General features: G+C 39.5%; 3 protein-coding genes across 3 annotated transcripts; 1 reads left to right on the forward strand and 2 right to left on the reverse strand.

Annotated features, from left to right (window-relative positions):
• Nucleotides 1-1094: 1094 nt before the first annotated feature.
• slc35a4 (solute carrier family 35 member A4) lies at nt 1095-3035 on the reverse strand. Its single transcript, XM_042493147.1, has one exon. The coding sequence runs from the start codon at nt 2603-2605 to the stop codon at nt 1511-1513; it is 1095 nt and encodes a 364-aa protein (XP_042349081.1). The 5' UTR covers nt 2606-3035; the 3' UTR covers nt 1095-1510.
• A 30-nt stretch (nt 3036-3065) lies between these two features.
• On the reverse strand, nt 3066-4669 carry LOC121947945 (SLC35A4 upstream open reading frame protein). The gene is made up of 3 exons (XM_042493148.1): nt 4646-4669; nt 4165-4263; nt 3066-3270 (listed from the first exon to the last, which is right to left on the reverse strand). Exons 1-3 carry the CDS (start codon nt 4658-4660, stop codon nt 3073-3075), a joined length of 312 nt encoding a protein of 103 aa, XP_042349082.1. The 5' UTR covers nt 4661-4669; the 3' UTR covers nt 3066-3072.
• Nucleotides 4670-5043: 374 nt separating this feature from the next.
• On the forward strand, nt 5044-20515 carry hmgxb3 (HMG box domain containing 3). The gene is made up of 21 exons (XM_042493796.1): nt 5044-5186; nt 5743-5905; nt 6042-6216; nt 7558-8061; nt 8188-8295; nt 8468-8602; nt 8730-8968; nt 9790-9899; nt 9993-10073; nt 10287-10369; nt 10481-10588; nt 10698-10838; nt 11407-11714; nt 11851-11978; nt 13414-13545; nt 13683-13867; nt 14186-14408; nt 16102-16235; nt 17221-17340; nt 17479-17688; nt 18719-20515. The coding sequence occupies exons 2-21, from the start codon at nt 5766-5768 to the stop codon at nt 19319-19321; spliced, it is 3867 nt and encodes a 1288-aa protein (XP_042349730.1). The 5' UTR covers nt 5044-5186; nt 5743-5765; the 3' UTR covers nt 19322-20515.
• The last annotated feature ends 933 nt before the right edge of the window (nt 20516-21448 follow it).

Below are 21448 nucleotides of genomic sequence, written 5' to 3' on the forward strand. Positions count from 1 at the left end.
CGTCTATAAAACATAAAAAACTCATGACATGATTGATTCAGTATAAATACAAAAGTTAAAATATGAAAAATTACTTACTAAGTTACTATAGCCCTCTATTATATAAGATTTATATGGATAATATCTCATATTACATATATTGATATTGAGATTTATCTTCAATTATCTTTAATCATGCATTTGTCAATACATGGGTGAATTTAAAATGTTGGATACTATCAGTGATTGGCATTAATTATGAGGACTGATGTAATGCACTGACACATCACATATGGAGGCCTGCTATTGGCCAATTCAGTGCTTGAGGGAGGGCATCTTAGGTAGACATGATTGTAGTCCACATTTTACAACACTAAAGGCTTTTAGAGCCTGTCTTTTTTCACAAATTCAATTCAAAAATAAAACTGCAATAAATGCATTATAATAACACAAGTGTAGATAAACACCTCAGATCAGAGGCACAGATTCTACACAAGAACTGGAAAAATAAGCATTTTTAACAGATGTCTGAGACAAAAAATGAATTAAAACATGCAAGAGTAAAATAAAACAAAAAATAATTTATGATATAACTATCAGACTGTTCAGTATAAATACAGCTGCTTGATGAAATGTTTACATAAAAAAAGAATAATTCTTTGCTGTCTTTCCTGCGTCACTCATTTTTCTGTATTATCTGTTTACTGCTGCCCAGGTGTTCAGAGTGTTTCGGCAGGTAAGTGAGGAGCAGAGGAGAATGTCAGAGGGCAGATACCGCAGTGTGCTGCTGGAAGCTGTGGAAGATGCCGTCTACCTGTCTGCCCAGAACCAGGAGTTGCAGGCTGACAACAAACAACTCCGTAAAGGTCGGTGTATGTTCCTTAACCTCTACCACACTGGCTGTTATATTAAAGATAGAGCTTTACTGAACCTATTAAGAAAAGAGTGGCAGAAATGTCATGTTTTCTTTGTCTTTTACAGTATTGGGAGAGTTAAAGGACACTCTGGCTGTGCGAGGTGATCCTGCAACTTAACTGTTGTCAAAACGATGAAAATATGAATATAAAAGATGTTCATGAATCAGTGTGCTTAATGTAAATCACAAGAAATGAAACTGTTATTGATAATTTATTGGTTATCATTAATACACTTTATAACACTTTGACATGATCTTCGACATTGTTCTTGGCAGAGAATGAATACAAAACAAAATAACAATAGCAGCACTCTTCAGAAATGTTGAACTGACGATTTTATAATCCTGACTTGCATTATTATATGAATTTACACACATTTTTGTGACCACGCTTTGCTGTAAATTCTTAAATATGATGTAAAAACTCTAATTAAGCTGACGCAACTGTTCACAGATAATATGGTATATGGTTACACATCAAAATACGTGTGTTGGATTCTGGATTTAAGAAGGCAGAGAGATGTAAGGCAGAAAACAAATCAAAACTGACACTTGAAAACTAGGAAACAGAAGTTCAGGTAGACAGTTCAATGGACCTTGTGGTTCAGTTATTTACTATCTGTAATAAAGGTAAGCTGCCAGTCCAATCATAGAAACAGGCAGGAGGAAAAAAGGTGTGAGCTGCAGCCCTAACACTGCCCAAGACAACAGAGCATTGACCAGCATGGAGCAGGAAATGACAAACAGTCTGGTGATCCCGCTGCCGTGCTTGAGCACCACAGACATCAAGAGTCCGTTAGCTGCCTGCCCTGCTATAATGACCCAGACCACCCCTGAGTATCCCTCCAGAAAGTTCTTTTCACCTGCTGCAAAGGAAAAGGAGGAGAGCCCGTTGATGGCCACACCAAACACATAGAGGTAGAGATTCTGCAAACTGAGCGGCAACTTCTGGCTCTTCAGCACCATCTCTGTGTAAACTGCTGCCAGCCCTGAAACACAGCAGTACACCAGCACAAGGAAAAGCCCCCAAGCTGTGATATGAAGCCTGGGACCTTCCTCTGCTTCAGCCCTCTCAGTGTCCCCTGGATCCAGGCTGCTGTAGCTGTGGCACACGCCTGCACCCATGAGGAGCCCCAGAGCCAACCACTGAGAGGGCCGGAGCCTCTTTCCCAGGCAGAGGGAGTACAGCAGGGCAGTGGAGGCAATTTTCAGGTTAGAGAGGACTTGGTATGAGCTTGGGTCCATGTAAGCCTGCATGAGAACTACCAGGTTGTTGTTGAGGGCGTAGAGAATGGCAGGGACTGCGTAGGGGGCCACACGGACTAAAGTTGGAGGAACATGTAAGGTGGAAGTACCCCCAGTTAAAACAAGAGTCACCAGAGAAATCAGGAGTTTGGATAACTCAATCATGACAACACACGACGAGGAGTTGAAAGGAACTTGACCATCTACCTTAGTGAGAGAAATGAGCGGTGCATGAGAGCCATAGATAAGGACCATCAGCCCAAAGAGGACACCCCACAGAATCCTTTTCACCCACTGTCTCCTAATCCTCGCTGGGGAACTGGGCCCCACATTCTGGATCACAATCATCCTCAGTGATGCAAAATAAACACTCAATGTCTCACAAATCTGAATACAAGCTATAGTGCAAAAAACCCTTGCTTTTTGGCTTTTTTTTAAAAATAAATAGCTATAAATCTCAATCATTAAAATATCTATTATAAAATACTCAGATGCACTATTCTCTGTATAACTCCATCTATGTATTTGGAACGGAACAATAAATGTGTGGGTGACATTTGATGGAACTGCTGCCTATTTTTAACTTGCCAGTTCAAGATCTAACGTGCTTAGATAACTGCACCAGGCAGCAGACAAGGTATGAAATCTGATGGATCAAACATTAAAACCTTGTAGGCATCAAGTTCTCCAATTTGCATTAACACCAAACAAAGACGCGTCAATTAAGCAGTGTTTGACTGAACCGAAAGCAAAATTGCAAATAAAAATGAGTCCCCAGTGAAACTCCAGTTATATCATTATATCCATAGTCCAGTCTACACTGATTTCTTGAAGGCTGATCCGTCAGGAGCCACCGACAAGCCAGCAGCTGCAACAATATTTCTTTCTCTTGGGCCTGTTATGTCTCTGGCGTGACCAGCCGTCAGACCAGATTATTTTGGTCCTTTTTTCAAGCTGCTCATATAGTCTTTCACGGTCCTTTCAGTGTTGGGCACTTGATAGTTCTGTGCCGCGTACATTCCAGTGATTGTTCCCAGCAGCACTCCCAGGATGGCAGAGGAGCGTAGCTTGGCAACCACATAGCCAGCCAGTAAGCCCTTCAAAAATGGAGATCCAAACACAGAGCCTCCCTAAAGGAGCAAGAAAAAAAAAAACAAGAATTTTCAGCACACTCCCTGCACATAAAAAGGACAAACTGATAAGGGAATAAAATGTAATGCAATTACAATACAAGTACAGAAAAATATTTATCATGATTTATCATGCTGTCAAAAAACAAACAAACAAACAACACAAAAGAATCAGAAAGAAATTTAAGAGGACACAATTAAACAAATAAAGTCTGTCATCTCACTGGAGATAATTGCATTCTTTTTTCAATAATGCAAATAAAAATACAAAATTTGAATGAAGAGCAAATGCTGTGAATGCTTATATACACTTCTGTCTATTTGAGGATTGCATTCATGGACCATTGACATTATCTCTGAAACAATCCATGGTTGATAGATGAGAGGAAACCACTTCAACAAGAGCTGAACACAATTTCAACCCTCTGGAACTCGGAGCAACATCACTGTTTTTGTGCTGCATTCAGACATCTTTCACACATTTAAACATTTGAGCCCTAAGCAAATCGGTTTGGTTTCTTTAAAAAAAAAAGTGGAGAGAAAGAGGTAATGAGCAATTTGCCAAAATGGCACAGAAACTGCAATAAATTTCTAGATTTATAAAATTATCTTTAAAAAGCAAGAGCTAGGGAAAACGTTCAAATATTTCCATCACATATTGTAACGTATGTTAAAGAGTAATTTTTTTTTATTTTGTTAAAATAATTTCCTTATTTGTTTCTGTTTTATCCCGCACACCCCCACCCACCTACCAACTTTCTTTGTTTTGTTGTGTATGTGTGTTTTGTTGTTGTTGTTCTAATTTTAAGTATTTGCCTCTATCCCATGTTTTTGAAAGAAATCAAGCTAATTAGCTCCGATTCCAAACTATCAGGATCACCTTTAAAAACTTACCTGAGGAATTCCCACAGAAACTTCGCTCTCTACTCGCCTCTGGATTTCCTCCAGCTGATGTTTGAGCTGCGTCAAATCTTTTAACTGTTTCAGAGGATCCTAAAAAGAAAGTAAGACATCAAATATAAATATTAGAAACGGTGTACTAATCCTGACGCATGTGAAACCGAAGGTAGCCAGCGTTAATGTGCAATGAAGCCTAAAGATAAATTTACTGAGAGAAGTTTCCAAGAAGAGCTTCTGTTACAAAAGCTCGTTTAATCGAAGTTAGCTGATTAGCTGATAGCAACATAACTTAACCGGCTCAAGGATCGATTGAGTTCATCAAGAAGAAGCGATCGTCGCCCCGGTAACTTCATTTTACAGCCAACCGCTGCTGCTGCTGAGAGGCCCCGTCTTTTGTTCTCTTAAAAAAATATCGCTTTCTGCCCTAAAGGGTGAAATTAATACATTTAAATTCAGGACACAACAGCTCGCTCACCTTGTCATCCGCCATCTTTGCTCGGTTGAGTGCTCTTAGTTCGGCTCATAAGCCTGGGACAGTTTTTCGCTTCAGCTCGATTACTTTGGTCTGGGTTATAGTTTTTAAAAGAGTAAAGATGCTCGTGTTGCGCCTCTTTGGGGACTTTGAGAGAGTCAAGATGTGTAACCGCCAAATACTTGTTTTTCTACCGTTGAACCATTGCTGTGTTTATTTTCCGGGATTTTTTCATGTATTTTTTTCCCGTTGAGACACGACGCACACGTTACTTTCACGTGTCTAAAACGTGTTGCGTGATTGGCCCGTACGTGTTTATTCCGGTATCTGATTGGTTTGAGAGCATAGCAACAAACCGCCATGTTTTTTTACAAGTCGACGAGAAACGAAGCTACTTTACAGACATTAATGCATCGCAAAATCCGTGATTTAAGATGAATCATTTGGGAATTTCAGCATCATTTACCATCGGCAAAATGCCTGATTTTGTCGGCGACTCTTAAAGGTTGTTCAGAGCCGTTTGTAGAGCCCTGGGTCATCGTAGGTAAGGCTTCAATAAGAAGGCATTTCATTGGATAACTCACTGACTGAGCAGGCAGTATACGCACACGCCATTAAACCTACTTTTAAAGCAGGGAAGGACCCGTGTTTTTAACATGGTAGCGCTTTATTAGTCTCCCTATGAGCCTTATGCATGACAAGCTCCCATTATATTAGATTAAGATACAGCAGAGCTTTATTCTCTCTGCATGAAGAACCAGCCTTTAGTCACTCTGTCCTACTTTCTTTGTCTTTTAATAGACAATGTATCTCTATTTACCCTTTAGAGATATAGCTCCCCACTGAGCTGTCATTAACTCCAGAAATCCAGTGTTGTGATTAAAGTGTAGAGAAGTGAAGCTGCACAATCATGTGTCTGTTTACATGTTTTAAATAGTACAAATGAGGGTGTAAAAGCATGGAATTGTGCAAAGCAATGTATATTAAACAAACCCCACTTTAGCTTAAAGTAATACAGTCTGATACAACATCCCTGCTACAAACTCTACATTCATAAAGCTACAAACATGAACAACCAACTAATCTCATTTTTTTTCTAGTTGACCCTATACCTTTGGAGATCATGGAGAAAGTTGAGGTGATTGAGGTTTTGAAACTGAATGAGGATGGGGAGAGCTGCTACAGCCAAACGGAGGCGTCCACCCCAAAGAAGAGGAAGAGCAAAGCTCAAGAAGACAATGCTGAGAAACCTAAGAAGCCAAGGTGATGTACATACCCCAAAGGACGTTCACACAGCTGTAACGGTATCATGACACAAATCATGGCCCTGTCATAAAAAGGGCTGGAGTCTCGTCTCTCCCGTTATCATGTACTAATTGATGGAATCTGTCTGTTTTAGGTCTGCCTACCTGCTTTACTACTTTGACGTTCACCAGATTATGCAACAGGAAATCCCTAATCTGCCACAGTCAGAGATCAACAAGAGAATCAGTGAGAGCTGGAGAAGGCTCAGTGTAGCTGAGAAAGGCTACTATCTGGAGAAAGCCAAGTCGGAGAAGGAGGGCACAGACACAGTAAGCTGCATCCTCAACTTTTTTATTTAAGCAAACCAGTACATCTGAGCATCCCTGGAGCCTTTAATTTCACTGATTAAATTTGCTAATGGAAACAACATCAGAATAAAGGTACAAGGTAGATTTATTAATATTATTTATTATGGGATCTAATAAAGAAACCTATTCTGAAAGTGGGAAAAGTGCTTATTTAGATATCTTGCTGTGTTCAATATATATATACTGCTTATTTTTGATGTTAAAAATGAACTTTTTTTTCAGAAGAAACTGTGTTATCGTTGGTGCCAAGTAAAAGATAAAACTGACACAACTAATGTTAAACAGTGTCACTGATCACTGACATGATAAAAATGTACAAAATAGGTTATAGGCTATAATAAACTGAACATGCAGGTCAGAAGTATTAACCTCTCGTGATAAATAAGTTCTGATATCTGTTGCCAGGGGCGTGAATATAGACAGTTCAGGCAGGGTGGTCGCAGTGTTGCATCCACAATATGTTTGGCAGAAAACTAGCCCCTATAGTAGTTCACATTGCTAACTTAGAAATATTAACTGTGTTCAGAGAAAAAATCAAAATAAATAGAAAATATTGCCATTTGCCACATATGTCTTTAAGAAGGGAAACCCATCTCCATTGTAGTTTTCATCTTTTTTTAAATTTATTTTATAGATTAGTCAATAGCAATATATAACAAAATATGTCATAAAATATACGTTTATTCTACATTATAAATAAGCTAAAAAAAACTATTCAATGAAATTTATAGTTCTTTATTTTCTTTAGTAATTTTGCATATTCATGTATGCAGTGATGATTTCTGTTTACTATGTATGTTGGTGTTATCCAGTGTCAAGTCTCTATTTGATCAGATGAGATGATAAGATTATTTGGTGGCTACTTTAAGTTTATAACTTACACAGTAACTAACACACACAGGGGACCCTCATAATAGCCTGCACGAGGCCCATTTTAACTACTTTATGCCACTGCCTGTTACATCAGCACAGCTTGCAGTAGTAAATAAATGATAGTACCAAGCAGACAACCCAAGCCAAACTTTTCAAAAGGTTTTCCTTTTTTGCTGTTGACCTTCTATATGATTGTCAGAGCACTTGTTGTCAATCTGACTGATTTTACCTGTAATGAATACATTTGGCTCATGTAAGTACAGACAAATTCGGAACAGAGAGACTCATCAGCATCAAGTACCAGAGCAAAGATAACCAGCTTTTGCCTGCTTTGTCTTGACAGCAGCTCATCCACTGGTGTCTAGTATGATGTCAAAGTGAATCCAGGAATAGTCATGAATAATATTCTCGATTGTGCTTTTCTCTCAGTCGTCTCTGAGCCCCTCTAAAGACCCTCCGGGCTTCCGCAAAATCCTCCCCAGGGCCAGTTACTTTCTCCTGTCTAAAGGCTGCTCTTCAAATCAGCAGCTAGGCGGCTCTCAGCCAGAGGTGAGCGTGCAGACTCTGGACTCTCCAGTGGAGGGAGGCCTGCCCTCCATCTCTGTCACCCAAGAGCCTCAGTTCACACCTCTTGGGTTGGCCGGTGAGGTGGAGCTTTCTGAGCAGTCCATTGTTATTGATGATATTGCTGAGGAAACGGAAGTGGCGTCTAATCCCTCCGCTCTCCGAGGAATCCCATCCTCCTCTTCCTCCTCTGTCTCATGCAAATCCCCGGCCGCCACAGACGTCCCACATGGCTCTGCTGGCCTCACAGCAAATGGGGTCACGCTGAAAGGAAATGAGACAAGATTGGCTGGTTGTGGTTATGGTGGGACAATGGTGCAGCAGATACAGGGAGAAACTACACAGGTTGTTGCCATTATACCCACTCAGGTGAGACTTAAATGTCCTTCTACCAGTAAGCATATCACATTTTTCAAGAAATTTCAGATCTTGACCAATTTAATCATAAAGATGTGGTTAAACTAATGCAGTGAAGTGATCTGTCCTTTCCTTCAGAACCTGCTGGAGCCTAAGTCTTTGCCAGGTGTCAGCTCTGTGGGCCCAGTGATGATGGTCTCAGTAGGAGCCAGTGTAGAACAAAGTGCAAGACCTTCCTATAAAATGGTATGTACCCACATTATTCACTTATAAATGTATACATGTCAACGTTGAAATTGGCAAACAGTCTACACACAGAAAAAGTAAATCAGGAATATCATCATTTAGATTTAAGATATTTGGGGGTGGTAATAGCAGTTTAGAGAAATGAACTTCCATGTTTCTCTCTTTTTTGCAGTCTGTGAAGACATACACCCGCAGAGGTCGAGGGAGGTGTCCAAACCCTGGATGCTCATTTGTATATGTCACCCGCCACAAGCCACCAACGTGCCCTGAATGTGGGAGCCACTTGGGTGGAAAATGGATATCTGCTGTAAGTGTCAAGCATAATCTGCACATACAGTTTGGGATGATCAATCTCATGTGAACATCCAAAGATTCAGCCTCCAGTTTTGACTTGCGTATCACGTCAGTAAACTTTGGCTGCATTTATGTAATAGGCAAAGAAGACACAGGAGAGAGAGGCTGCATCCAAGCAATTACCACAGAAAGCTGAAACCAAGATTAAAGAAAGCTGCCAACCCATACCCCCTGCCACACAGGAGGGGAATGCTAATGCTGGTAAAACAAACATCACTGAGAGCAAAAAAGAAGTTCAACGGTCCCTCAAAAAGCAGCGTGCAGTTCCAGATGTAAAGCCACCAGAGGGCAGCAGCACCAGAGAGCAGGAACAAACAAGGTAGCGCCCATGAAGTTTTAACATCAGTTTTTTAAGCATGTTCTGTTTGTTACAAGGGCCCCAGTTGCATGTCGACCATGTGGACTGTGAAAACTGTGCTGTACACCATTTACAGAATGGTGCTTTAATGCTTAAGTGCAGTAAGTATACGTACATAACTTAGGCTAACTGTATGTGTAACTAAAATAGTTGTTTCAGTGTGTCTGCAGGTTCTTAAAAAGTCTTAAAATATCTTAAATGAATTATTCAAATAAATATTAGGCCTTAAAAGTCATTGAATAGTGTTAAATTGGAATGTGTGAGGTCTGAATTGCCACAAATATTTAATCTAAATTCATTTATCCATCTTTTAATTTTTCTCTGTTACAATAGGTCAAGATCTTCTGCATTCACATCGCTGATGTTGCAAATCTTAACACCTGTCACTGAAACCAACTCTTACTTTTTATTCTATACTTGCACTTGCCTGTTGGCAAAATGTAGATTCATCCAACACACTCTGGTAACCATATTCCTGCATTAAACTTACATACTACACCTCTTTACATGTATCTGCATTGCTTGAATAATCCAAAAATTATTTGTCCAAAAGTTTGTCTTGAATTAGGTTAAAAATTATCTTGAAAGGGTCTAAAAAGTGCCATATTTGCCAGTAGATACCCTATATTTATTTTATTTACTTGAATACCTTTTGTTAATCCAAAAATATGTTTGGACAGGATTATAATGTTACCTTTGTGTGTTGTTACAGCCATTTTCTTTGCAAGTGTTGATCAAAGTGTGTATCTTACTTGATGTATTTTCCTTCTGTCGCTGAGTAGACAGATGAAAGACGGTCTTCAGGGCACGACAGTCCCAGGTCAACACAGAAGCAATGCCACTGTTCAAAAGAGGCCTGTGAGACCCATCCTTCCTGCCTACTACAGCACAGGTGGGATAAAACATGCAGCACTCAGGCAATATTCTGTTGTCAGTGTTAAATTAAAGTGTTACAATATGGATTTGGCTTGTGTTTATGTTCCAGGCCGTGCTGTGTTCCAGATCATAACTGTCCCACCTGAAAAAGGAAAGTGTCAGAGTGCAAACAACAGCAAATCATCCACCGGTACTTTGCATCAATTGATTTTATTTGTATTATGCTACGATTAAATGAGAGTTTGTGGTTTGCTTGTGGTTTTATTGTATTTTTTGTCAGTGTTTCTTATCGGCATATACAGATTACCTTTGTTTATACAGAGGAAGTGATATGTTTGTATATGGGTGACTGCATTTTCTGATGTCTCTGCTCTTTGCTGATTTGGTCATTGTCTAACCACAGTGCCTCGAGAGAGTTTCTCAGGTCTCAAACCAAGCACTTTAAAGCAGCTCGGCCAGGCGGTCCCGGCAACCAAAGCTAAGCAGGTTAACACAAACACTCCCACACTCACACTCTAAAAAACACACATACAAATAGAAAAAAGCTAAGATGCAGATTTGGTCCAATATCCTGACATTTTGCATGTCTCTCTGTAGGATTCTTCTGTCTCAGCAGATGGAAACCAGCCTGTGTCTTCACTGGTTGATAGGAGAGTGAATATCGTGTCAGTCGTGCCTTTTAAACAACACACCGTTTCCAGCTTTGTCAGTACACTGCTATTCACTTTACAAATTAACCTTTTCTTATTACAGTTCACTAAATGTCCCTTTTACTTAGTTTTCTTTTTTCTTCACTTTTTCTTTATTCTTTTAGGATTTGGGTCTGTCTACGGCACGAGGAAGGGGTCGATGTAAGAACCCGTCGTGTGACTACATGTATAAGAACAGACACAAACCTGCAGTGTGCCCTAAATGTGGCTGTGAGCTGACCCAGAAGAATGCCAAGGGAGCAAAGGTGAAAGCTTACTTCCTCGAGGTTGTCCTCAAGTGTATGATTAGTTTCCAGCTCTATCTTGTACCCTTAGATCCCTGAGCAGCAGTTGCTTCTCAGTATCCATAAATCTCGGCCTAACAACAAGTCTTTGATGTCAGGTCATTAATCATTGCAGTTTTCCTCTTTGTGTAATTTTGACCATCTGTATATCGTTTGTCTTCACAGTTTGTAATTTTTTTATATAAAAATATATTAGTCCCCGTAGTAGTACTAGAGGTCGTAAGAACAGACACCAGGGGGCGATCAAGATTGAAAAGTTACACTTACGGGGCACTCTCATGTTGTTCATCTTTATATACAGTCTATGGTAAGAGCTGTATTTTTACATCAGAATTTCTACATTGCAATGATGCAGGAAATCATTGCTGAAACAAACTCATGAACAAGCCCATAAATCTCAATCTTTTCTCCCCCGATCTTTTTTCTTTGCTGTAGCATTATACCACTTTAATAGAACAGATTATTAGCCACTCACCTCAAAACTCTCTTTTACATCATGTAATGTGGATTTTCTTTTTTCCTCTCTCAGTCGGAGACTCTGCTCGACCCGTACCAGGTCCTGAGTCCTGCTCAGAAGGACATCCAGCGGCAGAATACCCTGCAGTTACTGCAACGTTCTCTGCAGATTCCTGAGAGTGAGACCGAGCTGCAGGAAACACTGACCCTCATCCAGGAGCTCAACAGTCTCCAGATCATCTTGGTTCAACCAGGTGACCAGGAGCACAAGGACAGCGTAGAGACGGAGACGTTGGTAGAATCTGGGTGGCCTCAGTTCTATGAATCGGCAGCTACTCACTGTGGCTTGTGTAACTACCCTCTCTTCAAAGGAGGTCAGAGGTGAGAGGATGAGTTTCTGCATTCTGGCTCTCCTGTTTCTGGCTTTAATATTTCAATATCAGCATGTTATGTTGATGTCCTGTTCCCCAAAGTTTGCTCTTATGTTTGTGTGTGTGTGTGTGCTTGTCCATCATAGTACCGTTGCAGGACAAGTGGACTGCTGGCTGCTCACTGAGACACTGATCCAGACAGCCACTCTTCAGCTCAAGGTGTGTCTCAACATTCAGTGTCTGGCTCTGCACAGCTTCACAGACCTGCATCCAGGTAAACAGCACCACTTACAACTTTACATTCAGGTCATTAAATTCCTGTATAAGACATGAAAAAATGCTTTGAAAGAGTTTAAAATATACATTATCTCAGCCATTATTTAAACATGTACGTACAAATCCCAAAATAGGTCTAATGTTGCACAAAATAGGTTAGGTAAATCTCGCTGTGCTGACTGTTGAAATGCCTCTAGTATCACATGATACACAGTGGTGTATGCAGCTAGTGGGTGTTAGGAATGTCTAACGAGCGGGTTAAGATAGCAAGAGCTGACAATTTCCTTATCTGCCAATGCACAGGAGTGTGTGTTTATTAATGTGTGGCTTTTGAGAGACGGACACTAACCATGCTAATTGTTGTGCCTGATCATTGCTATATAGGCCTTAAACTTATAAATAGGGTAAAATATGATTGAAAAGTGATTTAAAAATGTTGCGTTTAAAAAAAAATATGGGACCTCTGGACAATGTTCAGTCACTTTGTTTTGTACTGAAGCCTCAGAGATTATCCTTACTCTTGGTTTATGTCCTCCATTGTGTCAGAGGTGACTGCTGAAGTGTTTTTACCAGTGTTTTAACAGAAACTCTGTGTTGCCGCAGCTGTTGTGTTCTATTTGTGGGTACAAGACTACAGCTAGACACCAGTGTTTTACCCATGTTTTTATGGTTACCTCAATGCTTAGTCACAGTGACTAAAGTGCGTATAATCAGCTTGTCCTGAGGAAGATTTACTTTATTTTTGAATAAATGTTTTTTTCATACTTATGTGCATTTGAGTAATACACAGCTGTTTTGTCAGGAAATAAAAAATAAAAAGAACTGTTGTTTTGCTGAGCCGGCCTGTCTTTCCCCCTCTGGGGCTTCCGGTCGTGTTGTTCAGAGATGACTTCTTTTCATACAAGCATCCAAAAACACACAAACACACACACACACACACACACACACACACACACACACAAATTACCCACACATACCCTACTTTATCTAATCTAATTTCTACTCCCGGGCTCTTATCACATCACATACATCATCATAACTGCTTCATGTTCTTGTCTGTACATCTGCCTATATGGTTTGTTTTTTTTCCACTGTCTATTTATATATGTCACTCTCTGTTTTTTTGATCAGAAGAAGAACTTTTCACAATGTGGCAAACACTTATACAATTTATGGCATCATGTATGCACATTTGCATAAAAAGGTGTTTTTAAAAAGGAAAATTTAAAAAAGAATAAAATAAAAACATTTAAAACAAATGATTCATAATGAAATTAGCACAGCACCATATTACATTGGTATTTTAATTAATTAATTACAGGAGTTCATCGGTTTTTATATGAACTTTTGCTGTGGAAGATTTTTTAAACTGTGATATATGGCCTGCTGTGCGTTTACTCTGTGAATTAAAATATTGATTATTTTTTTAACAGGGTTGTTCAACATTGGGAACCGACTGCTGGTTAGTATTGACCTGTTACTGAAGATAAGGGCCTGTATCAAACTGGGCCAACCTCCTGCTCATGCAGCCAGGACCATACTAGACAACGTTCCCAGTCATCCTGGTAACACTTTACTCTGCATTCTGCTGCATTTTTTGCTCAATGTTACCTTGGATTTTCATTATTTTCAGTCTTCTTCATCTTCTGTCATTTAAATTTGTTTTTTATGACTTTCATTGTGTCCTCCTCTTTTGCATCAGTCCATGCTCTGAGTCCAGAGGAGTTATCGCAAATTCAAGAGTTTCTCCTGAGTGGTTACTGGGCCTTTGAGTGTCTCACAGTGCGAGATTACAATGACATGATCTGCGGCATTTGTGGTGTTGCTCCTAAACTTGAGATTGCACAGCGATACACAAGAAATGTACTGGAGCTGAAGAATGTGGAGGTGAGAGATGAATGCAAGAAAAAAAAGTGTGAAATAAAAGCCCCCAAAAGAATCATGGCAACATACTCGTGGAGAAATTAGCTAGAGACCAAAAACATGATTTGTACCAGGTTTTTAATGTGTATTTCTGCTGTTAAGTTGGGCATTTTAACATAGAGAGATTGACTCACTTTTTTAGTCAGCCTCAAGTGGTCATTTGGCACTTCTATGTTGGACCCAGAGGTTATTGCCTGGTTTTGCATATATGCTTTTGCATGTATATGCTCCATACTTTCGTGACCTCTCCACAAGCTGACAAACATTTCATGTCCTGCACAGTTTACCTGGCCCGAGTGTTCAGTTTCAGATGAGGTACACATGGATGACTTCTGGCTGACCATGGAGAGTGAGGCTATTGAGCAAGCGACTTTCCCCACTGACATCCCTATCACACGGGTGGATGCTTCTATCATTGCTCCCTTCATTCCCCCGCTCATGAGGAGTCCCTCTGTCATAAACACAGAGAAGGACAAGGTCCTGTCACACACACAGCAGCCCTCAGGTATGTGATTCTTAAAAACTACTGCTGAATATTCTTGTTTTAAAAGTGCGACATCACGAAGTGCACAAAACCTTTGATATTTATATTTTTATTTTTACAAAAAAAACGTTTGCCAGTTTTTTATATACATGGTACAGGGATGATGTTTTTTTTGTAGAATTTAGCATCGCCATAGTTCCCTCTACAAAATTCCAGTGGTATTTTGCTATTAGATTTTGGATTATTGCGGAAATAAATTTGGTGGCAAACAGAATTTATAATTCTTATTTGTTTTATTCAACAAAACAGTAAAAAGAAATCAACACCACTTTGATGAATTTTTCAAAGTGTAATTGCAATTGCCAGAGGGAAAAAGCTGACATGAAGTCATAAATTAACTACACCACGATCCCGTGACTTCAGCGTCACCACCACAACGAGGCTATTAAGCTGCGTTCTATGTGATATTGTAGCCACTTGTGAGCAACGGCCTTATTTTAGAAAGTTTCAGAATTTGTAAGTGCCATGTTTACTGGTGTAATTTATATCATAGACCAAAACACGAAAGTGTCCGAAGCTTGTTTTAACCACAGATCTTATTTTTTGGCACCTAACAAAAATCCATTAAAAAAACAGCAACAAATTAAAACGTTGTCTTTAGGAGACTTAAAGTGTAAAAAAGTTAACGGCTCTTTATGTTTATGTACAGAAAGAGGTATTTCAATGCAGCACTTTCAGTCCTCTGTCTTCACTTCAAGGAGTATACTGGTATATCCATGTATAGACACAACTCATATACATGTGTAACACATCTACACTAAAGCACATCTATATTTGCCTGTATACACACACACACACACACACACACACACACACACACACACACACATACAGCCTACATACCTATTTATACTTCTACTTCAATCTGTCACACTCTATTAAATATATAACTACAGATATTAGAACCGGATAAATTGATTGTATTCATTTATTAGAAATTTCATAGAATCTGGTTTTTTTTTTTTTGGATCCTCAAAATCAAATTTTTCATTTTAAATATTTTCAAAATTATCCTGTACCAATCTTCCAATTTAAGTGGTACAGGATTTAGACATTTTTGACAGAATGTGTCCCAAAAAGAGAGCCTCCAAGTACAGTGGGGTTTGAGTCTTGAATACTGTGCATAACAATTTGTGAATGGCATTCCTATATAAACTCAGTTTGGGACCATTTAGAGTATATGGGAATGATTTGCCTCCAGTGAGCCACACAGGACCACTAAAAACTGAACATTTCCCCCAAAACCTCCCTAGAAAGCCCCATTCCTGCACCCACTGCTGAATTTCATCCTTCATATGCATTAACACTGTGACAGGAAATTCTCAAGTATATTCTTTTGAAGTGAAAAAAGGGCAATGCGGCTTCATAGAGAGGGAGATGGAAAAAAGTGATTACATTCAGAGGGATTTTATGCTCTGTTTGTTATGGATAGATAATGTTAGTATGATGATGCAGAAAGCATGCAAGGATAGCAGTTTATTGTTATGTGTTTAACATGTTCTTCCATGCAGTACAGAGTTACATTAAGTAATAATTTCTCTAAGGAATTTTTATAAATAACTACATAAGTAATCTCTTAATTGTAGTTGCAATGGCTTGTGTGAGCTTTAAGAACTCATTTTTGAGAGAATGTTTTTTCTTTATCTGTTTTCAGGAGATCCATCAGTTTTGGTGCGCCTCATTCATGATGGTCAGCTTAGACTTGACAAGATTGAAGATCATAGTGAAGACGAGCTGAGAACAATACTGGACTGCTGCGGGGCAAGCCTCAGCCCAGGCTCGACCAAGGTTTGTGTGTGTGTGTGTGTGTGTGTGTGTGTGAGAGAGAGAGAGAGAGAGACAGAAACAAATGGGTTTGTTCGCACGTTTTTGAACCAAACTGATCTGGGATCTGGGAAGATTAAATTAACTACAAACTAATTTGATAATCAGTTACTCGGGTTGAGTATTTTTTCCAAGAAAAGAAAAAATTCTCTGAATCCAGCATTTTTATATGTCAATATTTTCTGGTGTCTACAGTTGTCTAAACTTAGTATCCTTGGGTTGTAAATAAAACAAGACACTTGGGTACATCATCTTGACATTTTATAGCCCAAACAGATAAATTTAGAAAATAATTGGAAGATTAATCAACAAGCAAAATAAGCCCTGATGCTCAGTAAAGCCTGGATTTTGCTGTTGGGCCATTTGTCCATGTTTTCCTTCATTTATTTAATCACAAGCTGTTGTTTCCACGGCTGACAGGTTTTTATAATGGCAGCTGTGAAAATGTCCTTCCTGTCAGAAATCTTCTGATGCCTGGAAGTAAACTATTTTACCGTTAAATACTATCTAGAGTATTAGTGTTACTGTTTGAGCAAAAACAGTCATGATGTTCATGCAATGCAGACACAATAAATAGGGGAGTTCCTAGAGCTATGAGAAAGTTTCTCCGGTCAGAAAATGCCTAATGACTGGAAGTAAGCATGTTGACCGTAAAATACCAGCAAGAGTGTTACTGTCTGAAGAACTATTCTTATCATGTGATGAGTTTGTGGCCTAAAGAACAGGAAATCCCCTCCTCTCCTCCTCTTCATGTAAGACTTTACTGTCTTGCTATTTTAGCAAGTCATTTTGCTTTCTATAAAATGAGGCAGAATTTATTTGAAAGATGGTTTTCTTATTTATTGCTCTGTGTTCACGTTCACCTTATATCTACTTATTCTGGTGTGCCTGTATTTGTAGGGGAAGATAGATTAAATAAAAGCCTCTGTTCTGTGTCCGTCTGTGTTAGAATGAGCTGCTGACCTCCCTGATCTCCTTGTACACACTTGTTCACGGCGGTCTTTCAACGGCTCCACAGCCCCCTCCACATCTCACTGCTGGAAAACTCTCCAAGGTCTGCCCCCACAAGGTAAAAACCACAGCCAAAACAATCATATATGACGAACACATGTATGATAGATGAGCACTGTAAAAATGTATACTCAAATGTCCCTTTTGTATTTAAGACTTTGGAAAGGCTTTTCCATTTCTGTCTTTGTGCCTACAGGTGGTGTGTGGCTCTAAGTACCTAGTGAGAGGAGAGACGGCTCGGGACCACGTAGACCTGCTGCTCTCCTCCCGCTACTGGCCCCCAGTCTATGTTAGTGACTGTGCATGTGAGGTGGCACTCTGTGCTGACATGCAATACCCAGAAATGGCAAGCCAAATGTGGGGGAGGAACCAAGGCTGCTTCTCTGACCCTTTCGAAAAGCCAGAGGTGAGTGATGTGATGTGTTGGATAAAATTCGAAACTAAAATAGTCAAGGCTGGATTTGTTTGTTTTTTTTATTGTAGAAATTATACAAATGTTCTTCAGGGATGTTCCTAAAGACTAAATTCCCTGACATTCACACAGAAGTAAATTTAGATTAGTCAACTACCCTAACAGAAAAAAAAAAAAAACAGAAAACAGTCAGAATGTAGCACAATTTAGTCTAGAACGAAAAACATACAAAAACATAATGCATATATTATAAGAGTCATTTGAAAATGTTGATTGTATTTTTCAATAAGCACAAAAACTGCTCAGGAATAACTTAAAGAACACGAGAAGGAGCTCAAAGCATCTACCTGGCCGAGTGTCTGTGGAATGTACCGACTCATTTCATTAATATATTTGCCGTAACCTCTTATCCTGTTAGTTGTTATGGAGGTCTGGAACCTATCCCAGCTGTCATTGGGCAAGAGGCAGGGCCAACCCTCCACTGGTCGCTAGACTATCACAGAGCTGACACATAGAGAGGGCACCAATCACGCTCACACGGCCTAAGCTGCATGTTTTTTGGACTGTGGGAGGAAGCCGGATAAGCCACGCTGAAACAGGGACAACATGCAAACTCGGAAGGGCCCCACAGTCGGCCAGCGGGTTTGAGCCAAGAGCCCTTGCACTGGCTGCCCGTTGTAGCAAGATGATCAGTGTTATCACTTTACCCACCAGTTGTTTTAATGTTTTATGTATTTGAGTGAAGGTACACTTCAAAATAGACAATTTTGAATATTCTGCATTTCTCAGATGATTCTAAAGTAAAAATTAGCCCTGAATTTTCTGTATTTACAAACAGTTAAACATTGTAGTTGTCATTTAAGAGTTAGATCTGTCAATTCAGCTTTAGTAAAACAAGATTATTAGCCTTTTGTAGACAGTATTGTAGATCTATTTTAAACCAAAGATTGAGCCTGTAATACAACTACTTATATCAAGAATACATACGTGGCAGTCTCAGACAATCTCTCCCCTTTCCTTTTAGTTTGTGTCATGTGCTGAGCTACAAGACCAGCTGTACAGCGCTGACTTGTCGTTGGTAGCAGAGAATCAGCAGGTCCACCCCATCACCAAATCATCTTGTTGCTGGCTCGTTCATCCTCCTGGAGCTGCTCAGGAACCTTCAGCTCTTCCATCGGAGCATTACTCCATGGCCCTCTGCAGAGATCTGGAGCCCTACGTTAGCCTGGTGGCTGAGCTGGAGAAAGAGAAGGAAGAGGAGGACGACGAGGGGGCAGAGAAGAAAGAGCAGATGGACAAAGCTGAGAATGACTCTACAGAGAACTCACTTGATGCGGACTGTTACGCGGTAAGCCATACACGGCGGCAACCTGTGGTTTTCAACAACACAGCTTATTACTACCTTTACAACCGTTTGGTCGATTTTCTCACCAGCAGAGACATTGTAAGTCAGCAGATAAACGAAGTGGTGAAGGCCTGTCAACCTGGGGAGGTAGTGATCAGGGATGCTCTGTACCGACTGGGAGTGGCACAGATCAACACAGACAAAGAGGATGAGGAAGGCAGGGTGCAGGGACAGACACAAGAGGGAGGGACAGAGACATATGAGGTTGTGCTTCCTGAATAGAAATGTTCAAGATATACTGTACAGTCAGCATGCAGACAGAGGGATGGACTGAATGTAAAGATTGCTGCATGTAAAGACCTGAGTGCAAATAATAGGAGAAACAGAAGGGAGACGTAAGTGCGACCAGAAGGATCCACGAATTTGGAAGTAACACTGTGCTAATCACAATTTAGTGCTGGAGAGTACTTTACTGTTAGATGAGTGTGTACAACAGCGCATTTAATCAGCCATACATAGTTATACTGATGTTAGGAAATAGACTGAATAGAGATAAAGTGGGTTGAATTATGCCGAAGCTGACCTTATTATTGGTGATGAGAAGAATAATCAGCAGTGTTAACTCTGAATGTAATTAAAAAAAATTTTAAAAAATAAATAAATAAAAATGACTGGTTATGCGGTCATATTCGAAAACATCTCTATCTAAATTTAATAGTAAGTTTAGAGTAAGTAGAAAACACGTTGATGAATTCTGAAAATCAAGTGTATTGTTTCAAACGACTAAAGGAATGTAACAGTTTTTTGTGTGAGATGCCCAGAGGTGAGAGTGTGTGTGTAGGTGAGCCTTCCTGTGACTGAATGAATGTATAGAGGATTTTAATAAGTCGGTTAATTCAAGCCTAAATGTATATATTTAAACATGAATAGTGTGTTGTATTTATTCCCCTTCATGTTAAGAGAAATTTCTGCTTTACATTTTACATTGTTACCCCCCCCCCCTGCCACATGTTGCCTTTTAGACTGATGTTTGCTTTTGAAAAGTGATGATAATTATACTGAACCATGATATCGTAATGGAACGTGTGGCCTTCACTTTATTTTGGATTTCTATTTTCTTCTCATTAGAGATCCATTTAAAGACACTTACAGTCAGTTGTCTTAATTCCTGCGAACCAAATGGCGAATTAACTCTTAAAAAACGAACTCTGTAGACCTGCCTGCATGAAGTGCTGTAGGGATATTACTTTGTGTCTCCAGTGCTTTGATTAGCAATCAGAACAAGACTGTCATAAAGCATGTAGGGTTTGTCCAAGTGGTTGAAATTTGTTCATATGCTAACACTCTAAGTTTTCAGTATGGGAAACCTAATGATCACAACACTTCGCAGCAGCCAAGTATAATGTAGATAAAGAAATATTGTAATACTTAAAGAGTCCTGTGAACTGCATATGTAACAAATAAATATAAATAAATTGATCAGTGTAGAGCTGACCAACTTTATTGTGGCAAAATGGTCGAACTTAAAAAAACAAAAAAAAACAAAAACAAAGATAAAATCTGTGTTAATTAGTTAAAGGTCCAGTGTGTGGCATCTAGTGGCCTCTAGTGGTGAGGATGCAGAACTGAAACTTTCACCCATGTGCCAAGCGTAGAGAACTACGGTGGCAGACACAAAAAATCAAATGGCCCTATGTAGATCCAGTGTTTGGTTTGTCTGTTCTACATCTACATCAGAAACAACATGGTGGATTCCGTGGAATGAAAACATAATTACGAATATCATACACCGGACCTTTAATAGAAACTAATAAATAGAGCAGTATTAATGCACTTGTGTTGTAACATTAAAAAAACATCGGGGAGCAATATTTCTGAAATTGTAAGTGGAAAAACACATGTTTTCTATTCACGGCATAAAGGAAGTGTTTCAACCTTTGCGCAACCAAAATAGGAAAAGAATAGCATTTCTTTTTCCCCGGTAGCTATTGGTAACTAACCCCGCTTACCAAAGAGTGTCAGTGTAAGATATTTGCAGTTACTATCCTCAGTAGCGGAAATGTTTGACAGAGGAAATACTGAACTGGAAAAAACATTGCAGTGTGTCCTGTGTTGTTGGAAGTCCCTAGGCTCTGAGGAAAATTCAGACATATAAGATTGTCTTTGTGACTGCTGTGGAAACTAATACCACTTGTAAAAGCTTTTGGGGTGGTTGGGGGGAGGGTAGAAGCTGTCTGTTTCTGTTTTACAGTGAAGATGCTTGTTTTAAGTAGGCTTTGAGTACAAATACTCTTCTATAACGTGTAAGAGATAGCGGACAAAGACACAACCTAATGTAGGCCACTACAGAAATAACTACTGTAAGGTTCCACATCAAAACCGCCAAAACCACCAGAATTACACTCATTT

Source organism: Plectropomus leopardus, chromosome 9 (assembly GCF_008729295.1).
Source record: "Plectropomus leopardus isolate mb chromosome 9, YSFRI_Pleo_2.0, whole genome shotgun sequence".
Taxonomy (NCBI): domain Eukaryota; kingdom Metazoa; phylum Chordata; class Actinopteri; order Perciformes; family Serranidae; genus Plectropomus; species Plectropomus leopardus.

What these genes read in the sequence shown, in the direction of transcription:
- LOC121947945 (XM_042493148.1), bottom strand. An exon ending in TTTCTGTGGGAATTCCTCAG is followed by an intron (nt 3,271 to 4,164) that starts GTAAGTTTTTAA and finishes TTGCTCCTTTAG; the next exon opens with GGAGGCTCTGTGTTTGGATC.
- slc35a4 (XM_042493147.1), bottom strand. Translation starts at nt 2,605, where the DNA reads ATGATTGAGATTTATAGCTATTTATTTTTAAAAAAAAGCCAAAAAGCA.
- hmgxb3 (XM_042493796.1), top strand. Translation starts at nt 5,766, where the DNA reads ATGGAGAAAGTTGAGGTGATTGAGGTTTTGAAACTGAATGAGGATGGG. An exon ending in GAGAAACCTAAGAAGCCAAG is followed by an intron (nt 5,906 to 6,041) that starts GTGATGTACATA and finishes TGTCTGTTTTAG; the next exon opens with GTCTGCCTACCTGCTTTACT. An exon ending in CTCTTCAAAGGAGGTCAGAG is followed by an intron (nt 11,715 to 11,850) that starts GTGAGAGGATGA and finishes TGTCCATCATAG; the next exon opens with TACCGTTGCAGGACAAGTGG.